This window comes from Poromitra crassiceps, assembly GCF_964638095.1.
Source record: "Poromitra crassiceps genome assembly, chromosome: 14".
Taxonomy (NCBI): domain Eukaryota; kingdom Metazoa; phylum Chordata; class Actinopteri; order Beryciformes; family Melamphaidae; genus Poromitra; species Poromitra crassiceps.
Window position 1 is genome coordinate 9,569,069 of NC_139633.1, and position 26,960 is coordinate 9,596,028.

At 45.1% G+C, this 26,960-nt stretch overlaps 1 protein-coding gene and 1 pseudogene across 2 annotated transcripts in view; both read right to left on the minus strand.

The window, feature by feature from the left end:
• Window positions 1-26,960, minus strand: part of zswim8 (zinc finger, SWIM-type containing 8) — a 55,506-nt gene that overhangs the window by 26,935 nt on the left and 1,611 nt on the right. The window contains exons 2-7 of the mRNA XM_083650820.1: window positions 26,515-26,765; window positions 18,921-19,074; window positions 17,627-17,721; window positions 12,287-12,459; window positions 6,131-6,238; window positions 1,223-1,304 (exon numbers count right to left, since the gene is read on the minus strand). Of these exons, the coding sequence (XP_083506946.1) occupies window positions 1,223-1,304; window positions 6,131-6,238; window positions 12,287-12,459; window positions 17,627-17,721; window positions 18,921-19,074; window positions 26,515-26,692 (790 nt within the window). The 5' untranslated portion in view covers window positions 26,693-26,765. The remainder of the gene's footprint in view (window positions 1-1,222; window positions 1,305-6,130; window positions 6,239-12,286; window positions 12,460-17,626; window positions 17,722-18,920; window positions 19,075-26,514; window positions 26,766-26,960) is intronic.
• Window positions 20,966-21,790, minus strand: LOC310789507 (ubiquitin-conjugating enzyme E2 R1 pseudogene; annotated as a pseudogene). The gene is made up of 2 exons: window positions 21,294-21,790; window positions 20,966-20,973 (listed from the first exon to the last, which is right to left on the minus strand). The product of its transcript is annotated as a ubiquitin-conjugating enzyme E2 R1 pseudogene (transcript).

Here is a 26,960-nt window from a genome sequence, read left to right on the forward strand (position 1 = left end):
GCACGATCTTTTGAGGCGCTGTGCCGTATTACTACATTGAGTGATTTTCCACCCAATTGGGCTGTTTTGGCTTGCATTGTGCAGGCGGAAATGGGCTTGAGCGGGTTTTGAGAGTCATTTGTTTCATTTTGGGGCTGGAAACATCCGCTGTAACTGGCAACACTCTGTACTTCTGTCAACACTTCCTCAGCAACCGCTTCGTCAAACAGAGGAGGCAAAGAGGGATTTTCTTTTTAATCAATTAACTGATAGTATTAATCCGTCAAGATGATTAATGTCGATTAACGGTTAACTGTTGACATCCCTAATCAAAATGATTTAAAAGCTGTTATTTTAAGGTAAAAAGCTACAATTTGGGGCTTTAAATTGAGAGAGAGAGAGAGAGAGAGAGAGAGAGAGCGAGCGAGAAAGGCAGGCATCTGCTATCTTCCTGAGCAGTCTGACCCTACTGAGGTACATAGAGTGTGACCGCCACCTCCAGGCCATGGGGCAGCAATACATGTTTACAAGTCTCCACTGTTTTTGCTGCACTAATGGTTTAAGCTTCGGTGTCATTGTTGATTTGGTCCAAGTTGTGGATCTAGTTTACGTTGCCTAATCAAACTGGTTTCCCCATCATTTTCATTAGCAGGAGTGGCTAACAGAAGTTGCTACATAAATGAAGGGTTAACACTCCTCTGTGTTCATGACATCAATACACCACATTCTGATGAAGATTTATTTTAAGGAATATTTAGGAATTTAAAGCACTCGCCACTTTACAGATTAATTAGTCATTTATTACTCTCCACGTAGCCTAGGTAAACCCAGCCCCCACGTGACCTGCTCTCTCAGTTCCCAGTCACTAGTCACCTTGTAACTGTAAGCAGGGTAAGCAGGGTGAGCCTGAGAGCAGGTCACTGGGGGCTGGGTTTACCCAGGCTACTCTCCACGTGGCTCTGAGCCGCTGTACTTACTAGCCTACACGAACTATACTGTTACCACCTGCCTGTGGTGACAGTCCCCTTTGGATTCAAGGACAGGTGCTACAATTACCACTGTCAACATTCCACGGCTTGCAGTGCAAAAAGACATGCAGTGGAGTGAACAGGTCTCTGCAACGACAAACAACGTTTTCCTGCGTCGCCTCAAGAGCCAATATCCCGAAACAACCAGCCTGTATGATTGAGTATTGAACCACGCTGTTATTAGACTGTACTATAACATGATGTTGTGAGAGTACCTGGAGCTCCACACACGGTGTTGATGGCAGTGGACTGAGAGGACAGCAGCTCGTCCAGCAGCCGCTGAGCTGTAGGCAGGATCTGGAAAAACACAGGAATCATCATGTTTCCAAGTCGCGCACCAAAGCAAGCAGAGCAACCAGATGCCACAAGTCTATTTCTGTATGACTGGAAACCAGTTGACTATTGCAGCACACATTGCACATTAGGGCTGCCCTCGACCAAAGATTATCCTGGTCGACCAGAAATCGACCACAGCTCCGACCAATCGATTGGTCGAAAGGGGGTCTAAAAAAGAAAAGGAAAAAAATATATATATTTTGCAGTGTACTTTTTTTCTTATTTTGTGCAGTGTACTGACTACTAGGGGTGGGAATCACCAGATGCCCACGATACGATACTAAAACGATACTTGAGTCACGATACAATAGTATTGCGATATTGCGATGTCGCCAATATTGCGATATATTGAATATTGCGATATATTGAATATTGCGACATTTCGATATATTGCGATTTCTTACTTTTTCAACTGCAAATGATGTCCCCAAAGGAAAACTTTGTCAACAATTTTCCAGTCTGTACATGTGACTTCAACCATTTTATTGCAGCAACATTGTGTTTGTTACAGTCTACTTACAGTCCACCTTAACTGGATGTGTGTGTGGACTACTGTACTTAGGTAGTTTTTGAACAATGCAACTTCACTTCACTTGCACAAAACATCTTGTGCAGCCCATTCAGTAACTGGGGAATTTGTAAATGACAAAACTGTTACTGTTAAAACAAAATGAAAATATGCTACCGTTTATTTACTGCTGGCCTTGGAACTAGTTTATAGTTTTTTTTTTTTTTTTTTTATTACTAAATTATTAACTCATTGAATGCCATGGACGTCCTTCGACGTCCAATTAAATAGTGACGTAGAATGCCACGGACGTCCTTCGACGTCCAATGCGTTTTTTGACGGTGGGACGTCGATCAAAGCCTTCCGCAGCTCCTGTACAACTATAGTAGCTATTGGAGGTGTATAACCTATTTTACGGACTCATTAGGTGGCGACAGTGCTTGCTCGGTGCAGTCCAGATTAGAGACAGGTCCGAGAAACAGCCTAAAAGCCGTGGATCAAAGACAACCCGATGCATGCTCCCAGAGCCATTTGCTCTGTCGCGGGAGCTGACATTGGCTCCGAACAGGAGTCAATCCGCGCTCACAACTGAGCCCCTCTGTCCCTGTCTGTCTGTCTGTCTGTCTGTATAGTTTCTCCAACCGATTAGCAGCCAGGAAAGCAGCCCCTGACGCCAAACCATTCAGCAATCCGGGTTGGCTCTTCCCTGCTGTGGCGCTGAGAGCCGACAGCAGCACACAAACGCAGCACTCCGAAAATATAATGGTTGCGTGAGGCTGTGTGCAGTGTGGGGAGGAGTTTACGGGGGGAGGGGGGGAGGGGGGTGGTGCACGCAGGGCATCACACAACAACTACGTCACTACATCAGAAAATATTATCTTCAGACTCAGTGAATGTGCTTGAAATGCTGCATTTCACAAAAGGCGGATTATCTCAGCTAATAATTTGAAAAGCCTGAAAACGCTGAAAACAACCTATCTTCTCCGGCTCATAACTAAAGAACGGAAAATGGTATCAATAAACTTTTTTTTGCTGATGATACAATAGAGCCAGCTCGTTCTTGTGCGTGTTCGGTGTTTACATAGTAATATCACACAATATTCTGTGGGCCTCGAGAAATCACTGAAAACGCTCTGAAAACTCTGGCACTGGGAGCATCCGTTCTCCAAAAGTGGCTGGCACTGAATGAGTTAACAACAGCGATTGCTCGACCAACGTGAATCTCGTCGACCAAACAATCGACCAATCGACCTGGAGGGGGCAGCCCTATTGCACATACTGCAGTCTGTCAGTATTAGGATAGTTATATGTCCTATTATATACGCACTTGCGTTTGTGAGAAATATATCTGAGTACAATCATATGTATATGTATATATATATATATTTATTTATTTATTTTTATTTATTTATTTACCACTGGCTTAGAGCAATGACCACAAATGTATACTGTATCTCAATTATGAGTGTCCACACTCAAAATCATGTTGACCATGCAAACACTACTATGACTTCATAGTAACTGTATGAACTGTATAAACAGCGGTGCCTCAGGAGGTCCCTGAAGATCATCAAAGACACAAACCATCCCCACAACAGCCTGTTCTCCCTGCTACCCTCAGGGAGAAGATACAGGGTTCCGAAAGCACGCACAAATCGCTTGAGGAACAGTTTCTTCCCGCAGGCCACGAGACTCCTTAACACATTGAGTGCCACAGCGCTTCAGTAAAATTGTCTGGAGCCTGTGCCAGATTCACTTCCATTCAGTTGAAAACAGCTATAGAATTTTTTCTATTATGGCTATATTAACGGGGCTGGACTTTAATGAAACATTGAACACTCCTGCTTCTTCCAAAGAAGAAATTTTGTTTCTAGACAGTTCCATTATGAAATTACAGCCTCTCAAAAAAGTGCACTTTCAAGGGTTTTCTGTCGTTTTTTTTTACTTTCCAAGATATAGGCCCTTTTATGAATACCTTTTGCACTCTAATTTCGAGCACATTCACTGACTCTGGCTGGTGTTTTCTGATGTGGTGGCGTGTGGTGTGGTTTCTGTGCAGCCTGTGTGTCACACACCCCTCTCCCCCCCCCCCCCCCCCTCCCCCCTCTCCCCCCTCTCCCCTCTCCACCTCTGAGCTGCGGGCTCCTCCCACACGCACAGAGTTTGTTTTCTCGTTTTTGCCCCGGACAGATCCCAGCGCCCATCAAGGAAATGATGCGCGCTGGCAAACGCGACTGAACGAAAAGGCATGGCCGTTCGGCTTCGGATGCTGGCTTTCTAGGAAATCGTGTGGAGATAGATAGAAGCATAAGAGCTCAGTTGTGAGCGCGGATGCAGCCGAGCCCACTCTCCGCTGTAGACAGAGCAATATATACGGCTCTGGCAGAAAGCATGCATCGGTTTCCACTTTCTCCGCTGTCTCCTGTACAAAGTAAAGGATCTGAGGTGGGTGGAGCAGCTCCTGTGACGATGTTTAAGGTGGCGCCGTGTGATCCCTTGAAGGGATTCATGCTCACTGGCTAGGTACGACCTTAAACAGCAGAATTATGGAATAATATGAATTATGATTTTAGGACGTCCACAGACGTCCTTGGCACTCCTCGTTACTTTTTTTTAGGACGTCCACAGACGTCCTTGGCACTGAATGTGTTAACATACACAAATAGTGTAGTAGCCGCACTGTACCGTACTGTAGCTGCTACCATTACGTATGTCTAACGTTTAATTGTATGTTTAACTCATTGAATGCCAATGACGACAGCTGTCGTCAATTCAAATACTGACGTAGAGTGCCAATGACGACGGTTGTCGTCAATTGCGTTTTTTGACGGTGGGACGTGGATCAATCCCTGATACATCTCTGGTACAACTATTGTAGCTATTGGAGGTCTATAACCTATTTTACAGAACCCTTAGGTGGCGACAGTGCTCTCCACATAACAGAAAGGCAAGGAAAAAACAAAGAAGAAGTCGTTATGGAAACGGAAATCGCATCGCATCCGTATGCATCGATATGCTGAAGCACGTTACTGCAGCTGTGCCTGCAGCAGCCAATCTGCTCCCACAATTGAGCCGCTCCGTGTCGGTTGCGACAGCACATCTGCACATCCACACCGTGGAGTTGTTATTATTCTCAACTGGAAGCATCGTTGCCGGTGACAAACACAGCGGAACGCTGTAAAAAAGCCTGGCTGTTCCGCACCCTTCACTGTGCGCACAGCAAACTCAGCAGAGAGCCACCACAGACAGGAGGAGGAGTGTGCAGTTGAGGCGAGGCGGGGCGGGGCGGGGCGGGGGGGGGGGGGGGGGGCACGCAGAGCAGCACGCAACACCCAGACAGACCCAGGCAGCAGGACAGGATTGACAAACGCAAGCCAGAATATCCGATACCCACCAGCAGCAAATCAAAACCAGCAAGAAGCTGCAACCAGCAGCGCACGCAGGGGCCAGCGCTGCTGGTTGTAGCTAAAAATATTATTCTGCCAAACAAAATTCCCTGGCCTAAACTGTTTTATTGAAGGAAATTATTTTTGAGGTGTGACTACATTAGAAAAGATTAGCTTCAGAGTCAGTGATGTGCTTGAAATGATTAATTTCACAAAAGGCCAATTATCTCAGCTTCTAGAAAAAAATTGCTGTTTTTGGATGAATCAAGCTATCTTCTCCGGCTCATAACTAAAGAACGGAAAATGGGATCAATAAACTTTTTTTTGCAGATGATAGAATAGAGTCTCATCGTTCTTTGTGCGTGTTCAGTGTTTACATAGTAATATCACACAATATTCTGTGGGCCTCGAGAAATCACTGAAAACGCTCTGAAACTCTGGCACTGGGAGCGTCCGTTCTCCAAAAGTGGCTGGCACTCAATGAGTTAATAAGGAATATGCTATTTGCACCTGTATGTCAAATACGCCGAATTTAAAATGCAGAGTTTAATTGTATGTTTAATAAGGAATATGTTATTTTGCACCTGTATGTCAAATACGCAGAATTTAAAATGTTTAAGCACGTCTAAAGTATGCACCCGACGCGTGCACCTATGTGCAGTGAATATGCCACTGTCTCTGACTTGTCCTATCACTATACTGCCTTATGCTTGTTGTGTCTCTTGTTGTTTTTGCACCCATATGCCCTGTTATATTTGTACTATTTGCACTATGTTGTAAACGGAGTCCACAGCACAAGAATTTCACACGTGATACTTGTACCATGGAGTGACAATAAAAATCTTGAATCTTGAATCTTGAAGTAAAGAATGAATCCTGTGTTAAGGTCTTACCTGCTGAGGCAGCTCGCTGATGAGGTACTGGGCAAACTTCTGGAGCTGGTCCCTCTGCAGCCTGGACAAAGACTCAGAGACTGGAGCCCTCAGACACACTGCTGACGCCTGGACACAGACACATTGCAGTCAGTACCAACAGATAGCACCACTAATATGGAGGAGAACGACCACAACAAATAATGACAAGCCAACTAGAACTGCCATCATTAGATGTAATTTCCCAAGTCAGTCTCAAGTCTTGAGGCACAAGTCTCAAGCCTATGGTCTCAAGCCAAGTCCTAAGTCTAAACCAGTGGTTCCCCTAAACGGAGATGATCAAGTCAAGTCCAAGTCAGATCCATGGCATTAATGTCAAGTCCAATATCAATTCAATATCTTAAAGAAAACTAAATATTCAACACAATATTGTTTTAATAGTGCAAAAACCTATAAGTGCATCAGTTTCGGTTTGATTTCTATAATCAGTATCAGCTTCAATAAATGAAATCAGTACATACAAATTCAGAACACAGAATTTAAATTCAGTTGTCTGGTGGAACAAATCTCATCACTTTCAATCCAAGTAATTGTCGCAGACACAAGTAGTGGCACAAGCTCACTTGGGCAACAGGAAGCAAACCAATGGCCCAGTTAATTATTAGTGGTTCAACCCTAGTGTACTGATGGGTTCATAAAGGTCCAGAATCACAATCAGCTTTAATGGCCAAGTACAGTACGTACACATACAAGTACGTACACATACAAGTACGTACACATACAAGTACGTACACATACAAGTACGTACACAAACAAGTATGTACACATACTTGACACCCCAACACCACTGATCATAGAATGATAAGAGGGGAAGACAAGACACACATGGAGGAAGAAGAGCATGGGGACGGGTGGAGGGAGAGACAGACAGACAGGAAGATAGACAGAGGAAATGAGACAAGAGAGAGCGAAAGACAGACAGGAAGATAGACAGAGGAAAGAGAGAGAGAGAGACTCGAGAGGGGGAGAGAATCGGTTATCTGTTGAAAACAGAAGAGATTCCCCAGAGAGAACTAATAACATGGTGTTACTAGTGACAGAGGACATGGAGAGGCCTTCATGCGTATTGTATAATAGCCTCCTCAGCTCAGAGAACATGGATAACATGGTGTTACTAGTGACAGAGGACATGGAGAGGCCTTCATGCGTATTGTACAATAGCCTCCTCAGCTCAGAGAACATGGATAACATGGTGTTACTAGTGACAGAGGACATGGAGAGGCCTTCATGCGTATTGTATAATAGCCTCCTCAGCTCAGAGAACATGGATAACATGGTGTTACTAGTGACAGAGGACATGGAGAGGCCTTCATGCGTATTGTACAATAGCCTCCTCAGCTCAGAGAACATGGATAACATGGTGTTACTAGTGACAGAGGACATGGAGAGGCCTTCATGCATATTGTACAATAGCCTCCTCAGCTCAGAGAACATGGATAACATGGTGTTACTAGTGACAGAGGACATGGAGAGGCCTTCATGTGTATTGTACAATAGCCTCCTCAGCTCAGAGAACATGGATAACATGGTGTTACTAGTGACAGAGGACATGGAGAGGCCTTCATGCGTATTGTATAATAGCCTCCTCAGCTCAGAGAACATGGATAACATGGTGTTACTAGTGACAGAGGACATGGAGAGGCCTTCATGCGTATTGTACAATAGCCTCCTCAGCTCAGAGAACATGGATAACATGGTGTTACTAGTGACAGAGGACATGGAGAGGCCTTCATGCATATTGTACAATAGCCTCCTCAGCTCAGAGAACATGGATAACATGGTGTTACTAGTGACAGAGGACATGGAGAGGCCTTCATGTGTATTGTACAATAGCCTCCTCAGCTCAGAGAACATGGATAACATGGTGTTACTAGTGACAGAGGACATGGAGAGGCCTTCATGCGTATTGTGCATGGTTTTTAGGATTTTTAAACGGGAGGCTCCTCGTTACCTCACTGACTATTTTTGTAAAGTCAGTGAGGTACATGGCTACTCCAAAAGAGGAAGCACCTCCAACATTGTTCCCCCCAAATTTAAAACCCTAAAGGGTAAATGCACCTTTTCCTACTCAGCAGCTATTTTATGGAACAAACTCCCTGACAGTATTAAGACACTTAACTCCAGGTTCTCTTTTAAGCTTGCCTTGAAAAAATGGCTGGTTGGCTCACAAATGTGGTCATAAACCTTTTACTTTCCTTTTTATTTTCCCTTTCTTAAACCTTTTATTTTCCTTTTCTAATGTCCCCTGAATAGGCGGGGTTTTTAAATCCCTAGGTAGGTTCCTGTTTTTAGTATATGAGCTGGTCTCTATCTTATTATTTATTGATTGACGCATTTTTACTAGGTATCTAATTAACCATTCACTTAAGGTTTTAGAATTTTGATTTGAGTGGTAAATGTTATCATCTGTTTGTGTATGTTTTTGTCCTGCGCACACACGCGCTCATACCTGCATACAGATTCACTAGTCTTGTCCCACACACAAGGACCACAATGGAAACAAGCCCTCAGGCTTTATTGTGTTTTATTCCTTTTGAGCAATAAGTTGATGTTGTGTTTGTCCTGTACTTACCTGCTATTATATTGTTTCAATAAAGTTATCAATCAATCAATCAATCAATATTGTATAATAGCCTCCTCAGCTCAGAGAACATGGATAACATGGTGTTACTAGTGACAGAGGACATGGAGAGGCCTTCATGTGTATTGTAGAATAGCCTCCTCAGCTCAGAGAACATGGGTAACATGGTGTTACTAGTGACAGAGGACATGGAGAGGCCTTCATGCGTATTGTATAATAGCCTCCTCAGCTCAGAGAACATGGATAACATGGTGTTACTAGTGACAGAGGACATGGAGAGGCCTCCTCAGCTCAGAGAACATGGATAACATGGTGTTACTAGTGACAGAGGACATGGAGAGGCCTTCATGCGTATTGTAGAATAGCCTCCTCAGCTCAGAGAACATGGATAACATGGTGTTACTAGTGACAGAGGACATGGAGAGGCCTTCATGCTATATTGCTTAAATAGCCTCCTCAGCTCAGAGAACATGGATAACATGGTGTTACTAGTGACAGAGGACATGGAGAGGCCTTCATGCGTATTGTAGAATAGCCTCCTCAGCTCAGAGAACATGGATAACATGGGTTACTAGTGACAGAGGACATGGAGAGGCCTTCATGTGTATTGTATAATAGCCTCCTCAGCTCAGAGAACATGGATAACATGGTGTTACTAGTGACAGAGGACATGGAGAGGCCTTCATGCGTATTGTAGAATAGCCTCCTCAGCTCACAGAACATGGATAACATGGTGTTACTAGTGACAGAGGACATGGAGAGGCCTGCATGCGTATTGTAGAATAGCCTCCTCAGCTCAGAGAACATGGATAACATGGTGTTACTAGTGACAGAGGACATGGAGAGGCCTGCATGCGTATTGTATAATAGCCTCCTCAGCTCAGAGAACATGGATAACATGGTGTTACTAGTGACAGAGGACATGGAGAGGCCTTCATGCGTATTGTATAATAGCCTCCTCAGCTCAGAGGACATAGGAAGCTTTGTAATAGGATTATATCAATAGCAGCAGGAGAGGCCCCGCCCCCTTTATATCATGTAGTCTCTCCTCCCTGGCTACATCTACTGATAATGCCAGTTCATTATTTCACTAGCTGGGTTTACAACCATTGTTTTTATGCAAACTATAACTAGCTGTTGAATTAGAACAGCTGAAATGAGAGCCGCAAATTTCGATAAACTGTTCTCAATCTTAAATGATCAGTTCTTGTTCTTGATAAAGAAATTACCGTAAATTCCGGACTATAAGCCGCGGCTTTTTCCCCGTTTTTTGGCCCTGCGGCTTATATAACGGTGCGGCTTATCTATGGATTTTTTCAGAAAAAAAAAAAAAAATACAAATAAAATCTCTCTTTTTTAGCACTCTTTCTAACTATAAATCCACTTCTGTTTTAATTTCCTCTCTTGCCCTCTTTTCACCACACCGCGGACACTGTGTGCACTGTAAAAATAAACAAAGGTGGTGTTGTGTTATGTTGTTTTGTTGAAATGTTACGGTAATACGGTAAATGGGAGCTTCCTCAAACAGCCATCTCTTTCCCGACAATCCCCTCTGTGCGTGACCCCTTACATATGGTAATTACGGTAAGCAAACGGCCACTCGGCCAACAACTCCCTCCCCCGACTACCAGGAGAAAATCATTGCCTTTGACGTTCGACCTGCCACTCACTCGGACTGTTAACAAGAAAGGTGAATCGTCGATCACATTGAGAACCACTGGGCACGAGAGAACGAATTTCACTTGTGTTCTCGGCTGCTCTGCATCTGGAGTAAAGCTGCCGCCAATGGTGATTTTTAAGCGGATTACGATGCCGAAAGAGAAAATTCCCAGTGGGATATGCCTCAGAGTGGCTGGCTGAGTGCTACGTCAAGCGCCCTGGAGGATTCTTTCACCAAAAAAAAGCTTTGCTCGTTCTCGACAGCATGAGGGCTCATATAACAGATTCCGTGAAAGCAGCCATCAAGACCACAAACTCCATTCGGGTTCCGAAAGGCTGGACTGCTGCGTGATGATGACGCCGGCACAGCTGGGCGCCTTCAGAGGCTGTTCGATTCCGACACCGACAGTGACGAAGAGGAGTTCCTTGGTTTTGAGAGTGACAACGAAGGAGAGAGGAGAGTGGTTGACGAAGCCACCCTGAACCTGTTCGTTTCCGACACTGAAGTTGAGGACTTTGCTGGTTTCAGTACGGAGGAAGAAGAGGAAGACGAGGATTAGTGACTTGACTTTGACTCTCACTCTGTTTTTGACGCTGCACCTTCACCTAAAAGATGAAGACAAGGATTACGGTACCTGGTTTGATTGTTGACAGCACCTTTTGTTGAAATGTTAATAAATGGGAGCTTCCCCAAACAGCCATCTCTTTCCCGACATTCCTCTCTGTGCACGAACCCTTACATATGGTAATTAAACATCAAAACACCCGCGGCTTATAGTCCGGTGCGGCTTATATATGTAAAAAACAGTCAATTTTGCTGCTGCGGCTTATATACCGGTGCGCCTTATAGTCCGGAATTTACGGTATCAGATTAGTAGCAATGGAAAAACATTTGTTGAATAAATGATGATGTAGGCTTGGCATGATCGGTATCATGAGATAGATAAATGGTTCAACTACAACCGTTCAAAAGTGGATTTGGACTTTCTGAAATGCTATCTGTATCTGTAAAATATGACCTCCATGACCTCCAGAGATGTCATGCATGTTGCATCTAAAATGTATGTCTCCATCGTGGTTGTATCACCATTAGTTGCTAGGACATTGATTAGAATATTACCAAGTGCATTTATTTGTTTTCATCTTCAGGTGTGCATGCATGGAATATGACCAAGATTAGCTTATACCAAAGAACAGCCTCCCGAATACTAATCAATTCTCGAAAGTGACTTTCCATTTCTCTTTTTCTTCCGGATGTTCGTTGTCATTTAGGACGTGTATTGTATTCACTGGAAATGCACCTAATGACGGGTTCGAACCGTATAGGCAAAGGGCAAAAAGGGACCGACGTCCCAATGAAGTTATAAAGTGGCAATGTGCCAGTAACATTTCATATCAGGAGACAGCAGACCCCGCACTCCACCCAAAGACATTATCAGAAACCCCCCCCCCCCCCCCCCCCAAACTCACACACACAGTACTCTGTTGGCCCATGACTGTGTTGCCATGTATGATTCTACCACCGTTATTAAAGTAGTAATTTTATTTTATTTTATTTACTTAAAATCTCCATCTTTTGCACTGTGAAAGCCAATCAGCTTCAGGCACGACTCTGTCCAGGTGCCTGTCAATTTCTTTCCAAAATGGACGCCAAGCTCATCTTGGGCAGTGTGTGATTTTCCCATACCTCTATGATCCAATGTGATTGAATTACACAGACACAAATGGGAACACACCTGCTTGTATATCCTCAGATAAATGTCATTTTCTTACTTTTCAAGTCAAGCCATCAAACTGACGCAAGAAGCAGGTGACATTCTGTTTGAATGTAAGGTGAGAAGAAGTGATGGTCATTCCTAGTTTAGAGGGTCACTCACATTGTGGATCCTGAAGAGGCAAAGCGCAACCACATGGGCGCACCATTTGGCCCCGGCGCCGCAGGTGCAGCTGCAGGAAGTGATGCGGCAGCGGTCGAACATCACCGCCACATTGTACGCTCCCTTAGACTGACCGGACTGGCTGGACACAACCGTCGCACTGAGATGGAATCCTAGTACAGAGAGAGGAGAAGAGGAAGGACAGAAAGACAAAGACAGAAGACGAAAGAGAAAGGGGGGGGGGGAAGGTTTGTTATTGGTAGATATTTTGGTTTCCTTCTCAGGTTTCCAGGTCATGAAAGAGTTGTACTATAAGACACTTCACAAATGGGTTCCTACAGGATATAGTATAATATAGTATAATATAGTATAGTATAATATAGTATAATTGCTTGTTGCCTATTTGTACTATGTCGTAAACGGAGTCCACAGCACAAGAATTTCACACGTGATACTTGTACCATGGAGTGACAATAAAAATCTTGAATCTTGAATCTTGAATATATCTATATATTCACCTTATTCTTTGCCCATACAAGGACGCTTCTGCATGACGTCATTTCGTAATCGTCTTTCCGGTTTTAAACACGGAAGTATAGTACGCCTACTGCAGTCATTTAGACTTGCCAAAAAGCTGTTTTCAAGCTAAAAAAACCCAAACTGTTTTAAAGTTTTAATATTTGTCGGGTGAGAACGCAACATATATGTGACCAGTTTATCAGAATAACGCCTATTGGAAATCCTTAACGAGCAGCGAGGACCGGGAGCGCTGACTGTGCTGACACCGGTCGGACTAGCTATCTCTCAAACCCTACTGGCAGTGAGAAAACACTGTCGACGTGCTTTTGTAACTAACGTTAAATGCCGACCGGGTACAGCCATCGGCTCCTCGCAGCAGTAACGTTCTGAACATGTAACTGAAGTTGGCCGCAGTGTAGCTTAATTCTGAATGTTGCCAAACTTAATTCATACTGACGTTTTATTTTGAAAATGGCCGCCAACTAGCGCTGAACCGGAAGAACAAATATGTTGCGTCGAACGCGGAAGAGAGAAAAAGTGTAGTATAGTAGAATTTATTTTCCAACTTGCTTCACACATTCACTGCATTAGATGGTGCTTTCAGACCAAAGAAGAGTGGAAGCACAACTGTTAACCCTTTAAAGCAGCTACGAGCAACTTTTTCGATTGTTATTAAACAGTATAATTACAATATTGATGCATCACATCTTACCTATAATAGTAGCTGAGATCAAAGCCGTGTGAATTGGAGATTGCTCCCTTGGATGATTATTAAGTCTGTGTCTGTCTAAACTCGCGTCAACAGGGGGCTCTCTCTCTCTCTCTCCTTACCGCCGGCCCGGCTACCCGGAAGTGAAACGCGGAAGTGAAACCCGGAAGTGAAACGCAGCTGCCTGCCTCGCCGTTTGCGCTGCCTAGCAACGCCACGCATATTCTCGCGAACATCTCTAGTTATATTCTAACAGGTTTTTTGGAAGTTATTTTGTGGTTATGGCCGAAGTGGCTGCTGCAAACCGTTTCATTTCACTTCCTGATCTTCCCTGGCCACAGACAGCCTACACTGGCCGATTCACTCGGGGCTCAAGCGAGACTACTCTGCTGGTCTCGTCGACTATTAGAGGTAAGATGTGATGCATTGATATTTAAATTTATACTGTTTAATAACAATCGAAAAAGTTGCTCGTAGCTGCTTTAAGAAAAACAACAAACCAGGAAAGAGGAACATTTCAGGTCATGGAGGAGCTCCAACTTAGTCCACGTTACGTTAGGAAACTCCATGGCTGCCTTCCAATCTGCTAGTAGTTCCACTTCGAAGTGGACTGCACAGGGTCTTCAGCCATGTGAAGTACGTAATATGGCTGAATACCCTGTGCAGTCCACTTCACAGGGAACTACTAGCAGATCGGAAGGCAGCCATGGAGTTTTACATCAGGGCTACGGTTGTACACCAGATGCGGTACGGCTCCGTGCTGATCCGCGAAAACTGCCAGAACAGACTCTCATCCGTGTTAATAGATGGGCAATACATGTAGTACAGAACAAATATGCACCTGTTCTATATTTGTGGGATAACTTTTTGAATGACTGAGATAGCTCTCTTGGATGGAAAGTTAAGAGTTGTTTAATCCGTCATTTACCCAAAGATAAAAAGTGAGAAAAATGTCTTTAAACAGTCCACAAAATTCCATTTTCTCCAGCTGTATTCTAAAAGCTTAGTCTACAGAGGAGTGTAAGACAACATACTTGTTCACTTCTGTACAGCAATCTGCAATCATAGGATTGGCTACTCTACGCTTCTAGCATTCTACAAAAATGTATTTTTATTTTACACTTGCTTTGGCAATGTAAACATATGTTTCCCATGCCAATAAAGCCCCATTGAACTGAATTGAATGTAAATAGATTTGAGTGAGAGAGAAGAGATGCGAGCGAGCGAGGATAACAAAGAACAGAGAGCAAGAAAGGAAGCTAAAGATAGCAGTGAGGTTAAGTGAAGAAAGTCCATGGAAGAGCCAGGGAGCAGAGACAGGGAGGAGAGAGAGGAAGAGCCAGGGAGGAGACACAGGAAGAGCCAGGGAGGAGAGACAGGGAGGAGAGCCAGGGAGGAGAGACAGGAAGAGCCAGGGAGGAGAGACAGGAAGAACCAGGGAGGAGAGCCAGGGAGGAGCGCCAGGGAGGAGAGACAGGAAGAAGAGCCAGGGAGGAGAGCCAGGGAGGAGAGACAGGAAGAGCCAGGGAGGAGAGCCAGGGAGGAGAGACAGGAAGGAGAGACAGGAAGAAGAGCCAGGGAGAAGAGACAGGGAGGAGAGACAGGAAGAGCCAGGGAGGAGAGACAGGAAGAAGAGCCAGGGAGGAGAGACAGGAAGAAGAGCCAGGGAGAAGAGCCAGGGAGGAGAGACAGGAAGGAGAGACAGGAAGAAGAGCCAGGAAGGAGAGACAGGAAGAAGAGCCAGGGAGGAGACACAGGGAGGAGAGACGGAGGAGACAGGAAGAAGAGCCAGGGAGAAGAGCCAGGGAGGAGAGACAGGAAGAGCCAGGGAGGAGAGCCAGGGAGGAGAGACAGGAAGAAGAGCCAGGGAGGAGAGACAGGAAGAAGAGCCAGGGAGGAGAGCCAGGAAGAGCCATGGAGGAGAGACAGGGAGGAGAGCCAGCGAGGAGAGACAGGTCGGAGAGCCAGGGAGGAGAGACAAGAAGAGCCAGGGAGGAGAGACAGGAAGAAGAGCCAGGGAGGAGAGCCAGGGAGAGACAGGGAGAGACAGGGAGGAGAGACAGGAAGAAGAGCCAGGGAGAGCCAGGGAGGAGAGCCAGGGAGGAGAGACAGGAAGAAGAGCCAGGGAGGAGAGCCAGGAAGAGCCAGGGAGGAGAGACAGGTCGGAGAGCCAGGGAGGAGAGACAGGAAGAAGAGCCAGGGAGGAGAGACAGGGAGGAGAGACAGGAAGAAGAGCCAGGGAGGAGAGCCAGGGAGGAGAGACAGGAAGAGCCAGGGAGGAGAGACAGGAAGAAGAGCCAGGGAGGAGAGACAGGAAGAAGAGCCAGGGAGGAGACACAGGGAGGAGAGACGGAGGAGACAGGAAGAAGAGCCAGGGAGAAGAGCCAGGGAGAGACAGGGAGGAGAGACAGGAAGAGCCAGGGAGGAGAGCCAGGGAGGAGAGACAGGAAGAAGAGCCAGGGAGGAGAGACAGGAAGAAGAGCCAGGGAGGAGAGCCAGGAAGAGCCATGGAGGAGAGACAGGGAGGAGAGCCAGCGAGGAGAGACAGGTCGGAGAGCCAGGGAGGAGAGACAAGAAGAGCCAGGGAGGAGAGACAGGAAGAAGAGCCAGGGAGGAGAGCCAGGGAGAGACAGGGAGGAGAGACAGGAAGAAGAGCCAGGGAGAGCCAGGGAGGAGAGCCAGGGAGGAGAGACAGGAAGAAGAGCCAGGGAGGAGAGCCAGGAAGAGCCAGGGAGGAGAGACAGGTCGGAGAGACAGGGAGGAGAGACAGGAAGAAGAGCCAGGGAGGAGAGACAGGGAGGAGAGACAGGAAGAAGAGCCAGGGAGGAGAGCCAGGGAGGAGAGACAGGAAGAGCCAGGGAGGAGAGACAGGAAGAAGAGCCAGGGAGGAGAGCCAGGGAGGAGAGACAGGGAGGAGAGACAGGAAGAGCCAGGGAGGAGAGACAGGGAGGAGAGCCAGGAAGAGCCAGGGAGGAGAGACAGGAAGAAGAGCCAGGGAGGAGAGACAGGAAGAAGAGACAGGGAGGAGAGCCAGGGAGGAGAGACAGGGAGAAGAGCCAGGGAGGAGAGACAGGAAGAAGAGCCAGGGAGGAGAGACAGGGAGGAGAGACAGGAAGAATGACAATGTTAAACCAAAGACAGGGTCTCCCAGCCACAAGTACATGGTCTCCCAGCCACATGTACAGGGTCTCCCAGCCACATGTACAGGGTCTCCCAGCCACATGTACAGGGTTTCCCAGCCACATGTACAGGGTCTCCCAGCCACATGTACAGGGTCTCCCAGCCACATGTACAGGGGGAACTGGGTTTCCATTAGCTCATAGTGAACTCTACAGTTGAAAACCTAATAATACTGCAACACTAGGCTTTCCCTGGGGTTCATTGTGTCATTAGTCTTCCTGCTAAGACATCATCTGCATGCCTGATGTACATCTTATCCTCCCTGGTGCCAGCAGAGGCAGTCAGCTCGGCTCTCCATGAAGACTCTTTCCAACTAGCCCTGACCCTGATATCCTGAGATAACCCTGACCCTGCTAGATATCCTGAGATCATAGCAATCAGATAGCTTTCATCGGACTTTGTCAGAGTGAGAGAGCTGGTGAGTGCGTCTCCTTTAGCACCATTAAGACAGTTCTAATCCTCTCCATATCCTGCCTCGGTCACAAATAATCCACTCATCTGCAATGAGGAGAAATCAAAAAGTAGCAGTTAGATGGCCAGACCCAAGAAACAGTACCATGCCGAGGCGATTGCCTCATACAGTGTTCGCCCATACAGAAGATCGCTTAGCATTCATCTACTAACCCATACTAACCCTAACCCTATCACTTAGCATTCATCTACTAACCCATACTAACCCTAACCCTATCACTTAGCATTCATCGAGCTCCCAGTGGAATTTAAGGATTTCCTAAATAATTCCTGGTTAGTTTGAGAAACACAAAAACAAAAGTATCCAATTATGTTAAAAAGAAAAAAGTTGTACTGTGGTGCAGGGCGTTGCTGCTTGGTTGGTGGCCGGCTGTTTGTACTGTTACATCATGTAACACACACACACACACACACACACGTAACATGTGATGGTAGATAATCTACAGTTAATGTCAACCCACCAATCTGCAGAGGATCTTTGACAGCTCTGATCCGGTAGAGTTGCTCTCCACGCTGGAACTCATCTGGACTGCCATTGGCCAGGCACGAATACAACCTGCAGCGGGAGGAGGGAAAGAAGGAATGAGAGAATGAGAGAGAGAGAGAGAGAGAGAGAGAGAGAGAGAGAGGAGGAGAAGACGAAGAGAAAACAATGAGTGAGTGAAACACAATCTTCCTATTCAGAGCTTTTGCCTAGTAAGCCATTGGTCTGTAGGGACCAGGAGGAATACAGTTAGGGCCAAATTAAAGCCATTTGATTTTTTTATTTCAAGTTCCGTTAGCCAGGTGTGTTGGTCTTAAAAGGAGGTGTGGTCAAGTGCATTGCTGACACAAAGGAGGTGTGGTCGAGTGCATTGCTGACACATAAAGGAGGTGTGGTCGAGTGCATTGCAGTTACAGTCAGGGGTGTAATGGTTGGTAAATGAGGTGGGTAAACTGATTGATAGATGATCTGAGAACAAGTGAGTAAACTATCAACCTCATTTAAAAAATGTGGCTTACCTCCACTACAGTATATTTTAGTATTCTGTTCACTAGTCTCTAATCTAGTAACGTTAAATTTGTATTAATAACACATGTATAATTGGTCGGTGTGCCATGCTTTCAAACAATCTCCAACATCTGCCAACATTCACTGACAATTGTCTGTTCATGTTTGTTGGAGAATGTTTGTTGGAGAATGTTTGATTGGTGTGCCATGGGCTTAAGGAGGACTAACTTGATACTTTTCAATGGAAAAATTATAACGCTGCTCAACACTCAGAGAGTTAGTATGACACAATTAAGATACACAATGACACAGCACATGTCGCCCCCATGAGTTGTATTTAAGAAATAGGTTGAAGGTTATAGTCTATTTTTCTTTTACCATGCAACAGTTGCAACTTTTTTTTATTACTTTTTTCAATAATATTTTTCTAACAGTTTATTAATCGGTCAAAACTCTTATTGTCGGTGGAATTCTACAATAAATATGTAATCAAACTGCATCATGCCCACCATATCAGACGTGGTGGACCAATATAAAACAGACATCATCAGTGAAGCAGCACGTGTGTGTGTGTGTGTGTGTGTGTGTGTGTGTGTGTGTGTGTGTGTGTGTGTGTGTGTGTGTGTGTGTGTGTGTGTGTGTGTGTGTGTGTGTGTGTGTGTGTGTGTGTGTGTGTGTGTGTGTGTGTGTGTGTGTGTGTGTGTGTGTGTGTGTGTGTGTGTGTGTGTGTGTGTGTGTGTGTGTGTGTGTGTGTGTGTGCTCACCTGATGTCCTCCTCGTTTTCAGGGAAGCTCCAGTAGGCGATGCGGAGCTGCAGCTGCTCGGGGACTGGAGGGTAGACCTTCTCCACCACCTCAAACGGGATGTGGAACGCTACCTGCTTGGCTGACAGCTCCACCAGAGGAATCACCTGACCATCTGACGAGCAACACAGAGGGCAGGGAGGGACATCAACTCATTCAGCTGGGCTCAAAAAACCTACTCTGTGTGTGTGTGTGTGTGTGTGTGTGTGTGTGTGTGTGTGTGTGTGTGTGTGTGTGTGGTCTTTTCCTCTCATGTTATGTTGAACTATATCCTGTGTGTGTACTACTCAGTCCTCTTACTCTGCCGTTGAACTAAGCCTCGACACACACACCCACAAGTAGAGCCATATGAAATCCATTTTATTTTCTTCCCAAATTCTGTTTTTCCCATTTTAATTTAGGGGTTAGGAGCGATATTTTTTCTTCGACATGTTTTTCAAGGTGAAAACTAAGTTGTGAGGTGCAGTCAGGGTCCCACGCAAGACCGCCCCCCCTCTCAAAACACCCCAATCGAAAACGGAATCATTTCTCTAGGCCTATTTTACAATTATGAAATCATTTAGGTACCATAATTAGATCTACACTTCTTATTTTTATCATTATGCCTACTTTTATCCATTTCAGCCAAATTATGGAAAATTCTGCAATATTCCATGTTTTACAGTTGATTCCATTTTTATTACCAAATTCCATGATTCCGTCCGTTTTTTCCGTTTTGCGGAAATCATAATTATGTCCCTACCCACACACACACACACACACACACACACACACACTGACCGTAGCAACATTCATCAATCAATTACCCTTATTATTACTTACTAACTGATCACATCTTTCCATCCCATCAGTATCCTCCATTGCTACGTATACTATTATTATTCCAAATATTACTTTCCTCTCTCAAAAAAATAAAATAAAAAAGACATCTTGGTGGGGGTTTGAGCAGCTTCACTTGCATGGTGTAAAGAAGAAAAGAACGAAACAGCAGTTTAAAGGTCCCAATTCGTGCAGCTGTAACCTCTTAAAAACGTGTGTCTCTGGTCCATAAAACATGATTCTGGATTAATTTGTCGAAAATATAGCAACCCCGTTTGTTGTGACGGAGTTGTCCCTTCCTCATCTCGTTGCGTCCCAAGAATGGTCTGTTTCTATAATATATTCAGAACTAACAGTTCCCATTGGCCGCTGAGGGAGAGCCCGCCCCAGGCTCCCAGCGGCCAATCAGATTAGCGTCTGTGGACCAGCACGCTAGGTTGTGTCCACAACTAACGTTAGCAACGAGCTATCGCTAACTTAACGGTTGCTACGCTAAAGAGGACATCTCAAAATGCCTAGACTTAACGAATGCACCTCCGCAGTTGCTGGATCACGTACAGTTGGCGTCGCTCCAGCTAGAAGTGTTAATTTTGTGGCTATAGACAAAATGGTGCAGGTAGCTTGTGTGAGAGAGACGCGCGCAGTATGATTGAGGACCATCGTGACGTCCCAATACCCCGTCTGGGGAACAGAGCGTTAGGGGGCGTGGCTTGAAGGAGACTGCAGGGGGAAGCTGGATAGGGACAAATCCAACTGTGGCAGTTCTGAGCTTGTGACCACTCATTAAAAGGGAGGGATGACAGCAGTATATATGCATTTACAAGTAAAAACAGCTTTTGCACGGAATGGGACCTTTAAATGTATTGTTTTGAGATGAATATCACTCCCACCAGCTGAGCTGTGAGATACTACAGTAGCTAGACCTGTACAGTAAGCTCCTGCAGTCTGCTTGTTTAGACAGCATTCAACCTCAGCTTATTGGATTAAGAAGACAATCTGATGATCATTTTATTATACAATGAGTTAGTTAGGTGTTGGTGTCCTGCTGGCTTCCAGGATTCCTGGGCAACCCAAAGCACATTGCAGGGTGGGACTAACTGGTGCTGCAGGTGGGAATGGGTGGTCTGAGTCTGATGGTTACAGCTTTACTCGATAAAAACAAGCACACTGGATGTTTTGTTTAACATCTAGGAGTCTAACAGCCCCACAACATTAGGAGTCTAACAGCCCCACAACATTGTATTTTCCTTCATCGAACTTGGGTCTCCGATACGATAGATTTTCTGTGGCACACTCAGCCACGTGACCCGTAATGAACAGCGCAAGCGACCGCCTGACCGACAGACGCATCCAGCGCTGTCGCCCCGCACAGACCTCGACTATGATGCTGACGTCCATATAATAGTGATCAATGTTCACAGACTATACTGTCAAACTTGTGAAAGATGAAGAACAGCAAATAAATCAATGTGTGTGGGTGATATGTTGTACAAAGTGCAGCGTCAGCAATATGACAGAAGTCAGTCATGACAGAGGCCACATTGGCAGGAGAGAAGGTGTTGGGCTGGTTCAGCAGCGAGATCACACTCAGCAAGATGGTCCTGACATTCTGGTTGGGATTCCATCTGTCTGAAGGCAGCTCTCCACTCTGGGGGTCGTTCCATCTCTCTGAAGGCAGCTCTCCACTCTGGGGGTCGCCCCCTGGAGGGTGGAGTATGGAAATGCACACATCTCCATTTTCATAGATGTTGGGGTGCCACATTTGAGTGAGGAAACAGAAGGCCAGTGGGGAGAACGGAGAGTCAATAGGGAACTTGATCCGAGCTTTGAAATATCCCCCTTCATAATGAGTGTTGGGGGGTCCGAAAATAGCCACTTCCCAGGTGTACAAATGTGCCTCATCCACGAGTCTTATTTTGAATCCCTCGACGGACTCGTCTTGAAGACTTCATTTCAAGCATAAGTGTTTTCTGTGAACCTGCTACATGAGAAGGACCGTGTTCCTCCGCCATAGCCAGGTTAAGTAAGATTATCTCGAGTGAACTCGACACCTGACGAATGCGTTTACACAAAAACAGCTAGCCTCGCTAACGCAGCCTGACAAGACTAAAAAGGAAAGAAAAATGTTTTCAACGCTGGGAGACAAAGAACAGGCCCAACCAGCCGAGCTGCTCACAAGTCAAAGAAAGGTTTTGTTGAATTGCTCGTCAGATATTCACTTGATATCTGCCTAAAAGAGAGGGCTGAGAATGTTGCTGAAAGGAGTCCCCCCTGACATCACTGATGACATCATCAAGTGCTCGAGTGACATCACCGGTGACCTCACCAATTCTATGTGATTATGTAACAATGGGATGATGTCATAGACATTGTGACATCATCAGTGATTTCATAAATCCTTCCGTGCAGAGGCTATAAGTAGTAGTATTTCAAGGATTTGGAGATGAAGAGAAGACATTGTGGAACTCTGCAAGAACAAAAGTGATTGTGGAGTTCAGTGGATACAGGATGTCCGTGAGGTCTCTTTCTCGAAAGTAACTAAGTTAACTAATAAAGTCGGCTAAGGGAATCCCTGCCTTCCCATATCTCTTCCTGGTTCGAATCTTGGTGCACGCACACGCATTCACTTTAAGCTTCAAATAGATTACATTGAATCATTGGTATGGGAGATTTAATCATCATGGGATCATCCTTTATTTTCTTTTTTTTTTTTTACAACCACCCCCCCCCCCACACAAAAAAAATCCCATGTTGAGAACCACTACTTTAAGGTAGCTACAGCATCATCTTTCCTTCTAAGGCAGACTGAGAGAGGCCAATAGAACCAGACATACCAATACCCAGTAGAAAGAAAGAAAGAAAGAAAGAAAGAAAGAAAGAAAGAAAGAAAGAAAGAAAGAAAGAAAGAAAGAAAGAAAGAAAGAAAGAAAGACTGAGATAGTAAAGGAGGGGGGGGTAGCTGGCTGCTGGGTAGTAACAGAGTTCATGTTGCCAGCCTCTGACTGGCCGTCACCCGGTGACTGACGGCGGGCTGTCCACCAATCAGCAGCCAGCACACAGGGGACTGGGACCCGCTATAACAGCTGTTCCTTTGTAGCTGGTGAGAAGGTGAAGAATCACTCACTCTCTCACTAGATCACTCACTCACTCTCTCACTAGATCACTGGCTCACTCTCTCACTTCCTCACCCCCCCACCATGCCTTGCAGTAGCATTGTGCCTGTCTGTGCTTCCACCAGTCTTTTAAATGGAATAAAGACAACCACCTATCTTTTCTTGGCAAAACATGCCAACGTTGAAACAGTTGAATGACACAGTGGTGTTTGAAAATATACTTGCATGACTATTTACTGATATCAATTTAAGTGAATAGGGGATTTTGGTGTTTCAGAAAGTGGGCTGGGCAATATACTGATATTATATGGATATTGTGATATGAGACTACAGTAGATAATACTAGGGGTGTCACGATACACTCAGTTCACGATACGATACGATACGATACGATATTGGGTTCACAATAACGATACGGTACTTTAACATTTTTTTGCGATCGATTTGTAAGTTGAGGGGGCATCCTCCACCAGTAATTTCACCATTTTCATCCTCCGTGTCTGTAACGTCCCTCGTCTGTTCAAACAAAGCAATGAAAAGGAGAGCGAGCATGCAATCAGATGCAGATCAGTGCCACCATGTTCAGCTTCTTTTTCTCGCGATATGAGATTTCATCTCAACGATACATATTGTCACGTTTTGATATCACGATATATTGTGGGACGATATATTGTGACATCCCTAGTAGATACTGTCTTACATTTTGGATACCGTAATATTGTGAAGTGGCGTAAGTGCGGTCTTTTTTGGTTTAAAAGGCTGCAGTACGGTAAAGTGATGTAATTTTCTGACTTTACCAGATTATTTTAACTGTTGTAGGGATGCACCGATACCACTTTTTTCAGACCAAGTAAATGGTAAATGGTAAATTGACTGCATTTATATAGCAGTTTTATCCAAAGCGCTTTACAATGTACCTACCTTCACCCATTCACACACCGAAGGCGGCCAGCTGCACGCAGGGTGCTGGCACAGCCATCGGGAGCAATTTGGGGTTCAGTGTCTTGCCCAAGGACACTTCGACATGCGGACTGGAGGAGCCGGGGATCGAGCCACCGACCTTCTGGTTGGTGGACGACACGCTCTACCTCCTGAGCCACAGCTGCCCTAAGTACAAGCACTTACATTTCGGTACTTGCCTATAGCAATAACTACAGTTAATTAACTATTAACTATAGTTAATCGCAAGATTAATCACGATTAAGAAAATGTATCGTTTGACAGCCCTAATATATACATATACATAATATTATTTTTATTTTTATTTTTTTATGGCCGGTAGATATTCTGGAATGGTAAGTACCACTGAGTGATGTCACTCGAGCACTCCATGATGTGATTAGTGATGGTCAATCAAGCAATTGTGATGTCATCAGTGAGTGATGTCATCAGTGATGCGAAGTTGTGCAAATGTGCACTGCGAAAGCCAATAGGGCGGGCGAGCTGCAGGGCGGGCGAGGCCGCGCAGGGCCAAGCTAGCGAGCCCACACAGCTTGTTTGCTTTTTTGTATATTTTTTAGTTCTTTTACTTCTAGTTTTTGTCTTTTTTTTGTCTTTTTAAATTGTACACACACATATATTATATAGTATACACACACACACACAGATTATGGGTCTTCCCTGACTTTTTGGGGATTGGGTGAGTATGGATTTTGATGAGGAGGAGGACGTGATGGCAAAACTAAGGCCACTGGAACTACTGATAGGATCTTGTAGTGGTTTGAATTTCATTCCGGTTTTCACTCAGTCAAAAATAGTTTTTGAACTCAGGAAAGGATTGGATAAAATAGTGCTGCGCTTACAACGGCACAGAAGCACTGGGGCCTCGCTAGTGACCTGTGTAAGACAAAGCCTTCTTTACAGCTCACAGCTGACTCAACAGCTCCCTCCCCCATCATGACTTCAACCCAAACACTGTGGGCTAACAACACACATACACACTGTGGGCTAGCACATACACACTGTGGGCTAACAACACACATACACACTGTGGGCTAACAACACACATACACACTGTGGGCTAACAACACACATACACACTGTGGGCTAACAACACACATACACACTGTGGGCTAACAACACACATACACACTGTGGGCTAACACATACACACTGTGGGCTAACATACACATTGTGGGCTAAAACATACACACTGTGGGCCAACACACATACACACACTGTGGGCTAACACACACACACACACACACACACACACAAACTGTGGGCTAACACGTACACACTGTGTAAGAATTTGCAAATTGTGAGAGTCAACCTGTCTTGAGAGACTTCTCAACATAAGGATTTATCGGGAGGACGGGCCAGGCAAGTGGTCTGACGAGCAAAGACAGAGAAAGTATATGGACCATTCAAGTATGCAAATCTTAGATATTCAAGATCATTCTATTATCTATTTAAACCCAAAATAATACTCGACTTTGAAGTACCAATTCAGTAGAATGGCCCATATACGTTGTGCAGGCTCGTGTGTTCAGTAGACCTGTGTGAAAGTGTGTTTGTGGACTTGTCAGGGATTCTCCTGGTGAAATCTCTTGTAATGTATATGATCCCCTGTCCCCACTCACTCATCAAACCAAACCACAAACGATTTCAAGACTCCCAATTACAAGACAGCAAGTTGTGCAGTGTGAACAGAACAGCGATTTGAAGACTGATGACCATCGGGGTAGTGTGTCCGTGCCATTAACTGTTCTCTCTCACCTCTGCCAATAAACTAATGGACACATCAAGAATGCACTGTCTGAACCAATGAATCAAACTGGGTGTTGTCTATCAGTGGCATTCACCAGCACTTAGTGCTGTTCATCCTGAGCCCTGTAGAGCCATTTCTGCTTGTGGATGAGTTTAGTAAAAGACATCATGGAAGGCTAGTTGTGCACTGCACACAGGCCGGGAAAGACTTTCATCCACCAGTAGCCGGTGCCGGTGGGTTCCACTTGCAGACTTTTGTCATTTTGCAAGCCATATCAAAATTACAGAAGTAGTATCCTTGGAGCAGGTGACTATAGAGGTAGTATGATGACAAACTCTTTTCCTTATATCCATAAGTTAACTGACTGATATCTCAGTCCTGTTGTTGGACCCTTTGCCGTACTCAGACACTCTGACCAAGAGCTGGCCTTTCTTAATATCAGCCACAGAATAAAGTACAACCTGCAAGCTAATGCATCTACCACAATGTTAGTTGAATTGCAAAATGTACTCGCATTTTTTCCTATTGTATAATAAGCCAAATTGATTTGTTGTACACTAACATAAATAACTCCAAAAGGGCGTTAACGATTTTAGTGTAGTAGACACGCATAAATAAACAGATCAAATGGCTAATCACAGATCAAACTGCCAATGTCCTAGCGGTCCTACCCCTGGCCGTAATGCTGTTCTAGCGACCCAAAAAAGCATGCTAATGTTACATCAACAACATACTCAACAGATGGGTTGTAGTCGAGACTGTTTCATATTTCCTATATGAGTAACAAAACCATGCAAGTGTGGAAAAGGCAAAAAAGCATGGGATGAATGGGATTTTTGTATCCAAAAATAATAAGAAGAAGAAGAAGAAGAAGAAGAAGAAGAATGCATGTTTGCTTTGGGGGTACTCGTACCTTTTATCTTGACAGTAGGGGAGTTGGGTCCGGCGGACTGCTTTCTCCAGCCTCTCCAGTTCTGACACAGGCTCTCAGCCTCGGAGATGAAGGAGCACAGGGAGTCTTCCTCAAACCGGTCTGAGTCTTCGAAGGAGAACCTCTCTCCATCCTCCCATTCGGCGAACATCAGCTCCATTACATCCACTTTGATCTGCACTGGAGTCCGGAGGACAGCGACGAAGGCCACGGCCTTTCTTCTAGGGCTGCAACTAACGATTATTTTCGTTATCGATTATTAATCTGTTGATTATTTTCTCGACTAATCGATTAGTCGTTTGGTCTATAAAATGTCACAAAGGGTGAAAAATGTCAATCACTTTTTCCCCAAAGCCCAAGATGACCTCAAATTTCTTCCTTTGTTCTGACCAACAGTCCACAGTGACCCAAAGATAATCAGTGTACTG